This window comes from Rhagoletis pomonella, unplaced genomic scaffold (genome assembly GCF_013731165.1).
Source record: "Rhagoletis pomonella isolate Grant_MI unplaced genomic scaffold, Rhpom_1.0 Rhpom_scaffold_00421, whole genome shotgun sequence".
NCBI classification, from domain to species: Eukaryota; Metazoa; Arthropoda; class Insecta; order Diptera; family Tephritidae; genus Rhagoletis; species Rhagoletis pomonella.
The window spans coordinates 47,063-51,581 of NW_023458975.1; the positions used below are offsets into that span (position 1 = coordinate 47,063).

General features: G+C 37.6%; 1 protein-coding gene across 1 annotated transcript; it reads left to right on the plus strand.

The window, feature by feature from the left end:
• The first annotated feature begins 1,114 nt into the window (after positions 1-1,114).
• LOC118750846 (breast carcinoma-amplified sequence 3 homolog) lies at positions 1,115-3,985 on the plus strand. Its single transcript, XM_036485572.1, has 2 exons — positions 1,115-2,397; positions 3,166-3,985. Exon 2 carries the CDS (start codon positions 3,222-3,224, stop codon positions 3,639-3,641), a length of 420 nt encoding a protein of 139 aa, XP_036341465.1. The 5' UTR covers positions 1,115-2,397; positions 3,166-3,221; the 3' UTR covers positions 3,642-3,985.
• Positions 3,986-4,519: the final 534 nt, after the last annotated feature.

Here is a 4,519-nt window from a genome sequence, read left to right on the forward strand (position 1 = left end):
TAAAAATAATATATAGGAGAAAAATCGATCACGTCCGATATGTCAGGTCCGTTATCACATTTTAATTCAAAATATAACCAACAACGAATTCCTTCTGACTAAAAATTAATTCGTTGGAATTGGCAATTTGACTTTATTTAAAGAATGTTTAAGAAAGGAAAACCTCACAGGTTTCACAGAGTTTTGCTTATTTTAACATGTACTCTGAAACCACCTCTTTTTTGTCACGTCCGTTATGCCTTCCTTTTCATCGATGTTTCCGACACCAGTGTTCCAAGCATTGCTTCCGTTTCCGTGTACTTTATTTAACTCTAAAGTTGTACTCATCAGATAACAATTATTTGGTGAACGAAAAATAAAACACCCAACAAATAAGCCGTTTATTTTGAAAGTGGCATAAGTCACATTTTCAAAAAAATCTAGTGTATGATAACACCAATTGAGAACTACTGCGGTCTTGTTCGAGGGAAGTTTTACTATTGGGCGGTATAACGAAAATGTATATTTTGAAAGTGGCATAAGTCACTAAAAAAAATCAAGTTATTGATAGCATGGAATACACCGAGCAAAAGTAAATTTTGCACAAAATAATATATACATAAATGTACTCCCAAAACTAGGAGCAGAATATAGTAAAACTGCGTTTTTAGTTTCTTTCTCTGGCATCAGGATTTTTTAAAGGACTTGGGAATTTCAAAGATTTGATTAGTTCGAAAAATTCAGTGCTATATAGAATAATAAATGGATATCAAAAATTCTGTAGAGTTGAAAAATATAAACTTTTTTTGTGCATAAGGACGAATAGGTATTGAAAATGTCCTTTTAAAATTTTGTTCTTGAGTATCCTTGCAAATTTGCAGTATTTATTTTTGAAAAAATTATAATACCGTAAAAAAAAATAATATTTTAAAGGGTATTTTCAATATCAATTCGTCATTGTGAACCAAAAAATTTAATATTTTTAAATTCTAAATTTATTTATAATGAGGCGTATTTGAAATTTTTGTATAGAAAAATTTCAATATTTTCGATTCGTACGAAAACAAGAATACGCCCAAATGTTTTCTTGTGAAAGCTTGTCAAAATTTGGTGCGACTAAAATTTTTTATGTAAGTATTATAAGTCCATTTTTTATTCATTGTCAGTCACAAGTTGCATGTACTTGGCCCTACCCTCAGTTAGTCATCATTTTGGTTTCTTCAACCACCACCACTGTCAATGCGTCCCCCCACACCCCCCTCTAAGAGGTAAAGTCAGTTGTCCAAAAATGGACGACGTACGTAGTTACTGTATAGTGTACATAAAACCTACCTGCCACCGTGCTAGATTATCTTCGGCATGATCTATTACGCTCTTGTCGTCTCAGCTGTGCTATTAAGTTTGCCGCGACTGTGCGGAATGATTTCCATTTCTCTGGCGACTCGGTTATGTGCAGAATCAGGTTCTCTGGCGTCGCGTTTACTCCATGTGCAACGTTAAGGAAGACTCGTTCCTCCTGGATTTTCGGCATGCAAAAAGAACATGTTCTGCATCTTCTACTCTGTTTTGGCCGCAGGTTTCACAATGTTCGGCATCATCTAATTTGAAGCGGAAGAAGTACGCTTTAAAGCAGCCGTGCCCACTTAGAAGTTGCGTGACATTAAAGTCTACTTCCCCATGTTTTCTTGCCAGCCAGCTTTCTATATGTGGTATAAGCCTGTGCGTCCAGCGACCGCTGTTCGAGTGATCCCATCGGTGTTGCCACTGCTCCATTGTGCTGCTGATTGAAATGGACGTTTCTTGGACCAACAGATTGATAGGATGTAGGCCTGAGATGACCAGCGCTGCATCTTCCGACACCGTACGGAACGCCGAGCAGACTCTTAGTAGATCGTATACCCTTGATGTACAGCGGCGTGTCGCATGCAGTTGCCCAAACCTCCGACCCGTAGAGAATAACGGACTTGAGAACACCCAGCTAGCAACTTCCCAACGTTATGTCTTGGACCTCTTGTGTTGAGCATAAGTCCTGAGAGTGCTCCTTGGGTGGACGCTGCCTTTTCGCAAACGTAGTCCAAGTGATCCTTAAATTTCAGCCTCGAGTCGAACTTGATGCCTAGGTACTAGAGTGAGGGTTTCGACTGCACAGTGAATTCTTTAACTCTTATTTCTGCCTGCTCTCTGATTTTTCGTTTGCTTATTAGAAGAAGCTCTGTTTTCTTCTCAACGATGGCAGCAACGGTTACTTCCGCACATCGTTCTACCTCGGATAAATGTTTGGCGACAACTACTACGGCAACGTCGTCTGTGCGAACCCGATTATCTTCGCTTCCGCGGGAACATGCAAGCGCAGGACGCCATCATACATGACAAGGAGTGGTCGCAGTATCGAACCCTGAGGGACACCGACATACATATGTATGTATGTGTAAAAATATATGCATCGGCGTAGCCAGAATGAAATTTAGAAATTCCGATTTCAAACTTTGTACAAAAATTAGAAACATTCTGCTTATTTTCACCAAATTTTCAAACTTTTTAATCATAATTTGGGTATGCAGTTTTGTAGGCCATTTAATTCTAGTATAATGAAGTGCAAGTTTCAAGCTGCTATAAAATCCCGTTAATTTCTGTCAATTTTTTTGTGCTGGCAATGTCTTTCATATAAAAGAAAATTGTCGATAATACTATTGTATGGAAAAATCGTGAAACACCTTCAACCAAAAAAAACTCATTTTTATGAACTGCCTGCAAATGCTTTTTCATGTTGGCTGTTGTCTGTCGCTACATCTGAACATATGAAAAGAAATTCCAAATAATCGGCGAAAAAAGGCCGACGCCGATGCCGATGCCGACGCCGATGCCGATGCCGATGCCGATTAATCGATCTACTTAGTACTGAAATCAGCCAATAAACAACCCATCTACTATGTGTGTACACATCGGTACTTTTTAAAACTGCATTGTTACCTTTATAAGCACTGACCGTGCATATATGTATAAGAAAATTACATAAAACCCGTTAAACGTGTCTTGTTAAAAAAAAAAAAAAAATACAGTTGTAGGGTTAAAATCTTCTAATAATTGTTGAACGAAAAATTTAATGTAAAATATAATATCAATATCAGTTGGAGTTTGCGAGAAATACTTATATATGTATATGTCTGTATGTTTATGTCATTTTAGGCTTGAGCGTTGTACCCGCTGTATTTCGAGAGAACAATGTTGCCACCATCGATAAAATGGATTGCGTAAGTGGAATAGAAACCAAAGTTGAGCTTCGAAAGCACAAAGAAACTAACAAATCCGAAGTCAAATCGTCTAAAAATACTCACAATTGCGAGGCCATCAGCAGCACCAATGCTCCCGCCAACAGGTTTGACCTCTCAGGTCGCACCAAGAACTATTTCACTGGTGAAGAAAATACAATCATTAACATCGACTTTTCGGACGATCAAATGAGTGTTGGCAGTATACCCTCATCCAACTCGCCCCCTTTAAGCCTAAATGGTATGCTGGAGACCAATCTAATGCATTTTCCAACAGGTGGAGACAATGTGGATAATGCGACGAACAGTGATGCTTTAGATGACATTGATTACAGTGATGGCCACTTCGAAGATAGTAATAGAGACGCGACAAATAAGGATTCCTCTTTGTGAGATTTACTAAAGCACCATTCACGCGTAGGAGCAACAGTTTTGAGTGGTAGTTCATATCTGAACAAGATTTACAGAAATATTTTCAACAATTCTACATCGAAATAGACAAGTTGAACAGTTTTGATGAATGGTCCTCTTGCATAAGAGGCGAGAGAGACACTGTTTTCCGAGTAATATTGCTCAACTTGATTTGATCTTAAGCCTGCCTATCAGGATTAATGGCCATACAACTTTTGAATGAGAATTGCAGTTGCCTTATTTTTCAAGGCTTTTGCTGATATACATACATACATATCGTCGTTTAAAGTACAAAACCGCGTATCATCAAAATGCAAAACCGCGTATGTGATGTGATGTTGCATAAATTATTTTCTAGAGAGTAAAAACACTCATTTTTCAAAATGGTTCTCTTTTTTATAAAGCAATCGCATTTCTGGCTAGTATATTTCAGGACGAATGGATAACGATTGAGCCAAGAGCTTTTGGCAGTAAATGGCAGTTACGCGGTTTTTTACTTTAAACGACGATATGTATGTATGCATATAATTTAGACTGGGTCGGTTTCCATATAAAACAAAAAACTTTTTAATTCACGATAAAAGTCTCTCCAAGTAAGTTTTCCATCAAGCTGGGTACTAACATTTTTTTTTTTTTTGCCAACCAGACTGATAACTTATTCATATGTGTGTGTGTACGCATGAGCGTAAGCATATCAAAGCTAATGAAGATGATTGTTTATACATATACATAAATTAGGTCTTTTTTTATGCGGTACATGCGTTCCTCAGAAAGGCGCATGAAAAAGTTCTTTACTTTATACAAAAAAGGGGATGCGTTCTAGCATTTCGAAAACCGCATAAATTCAGACACTCCATGTA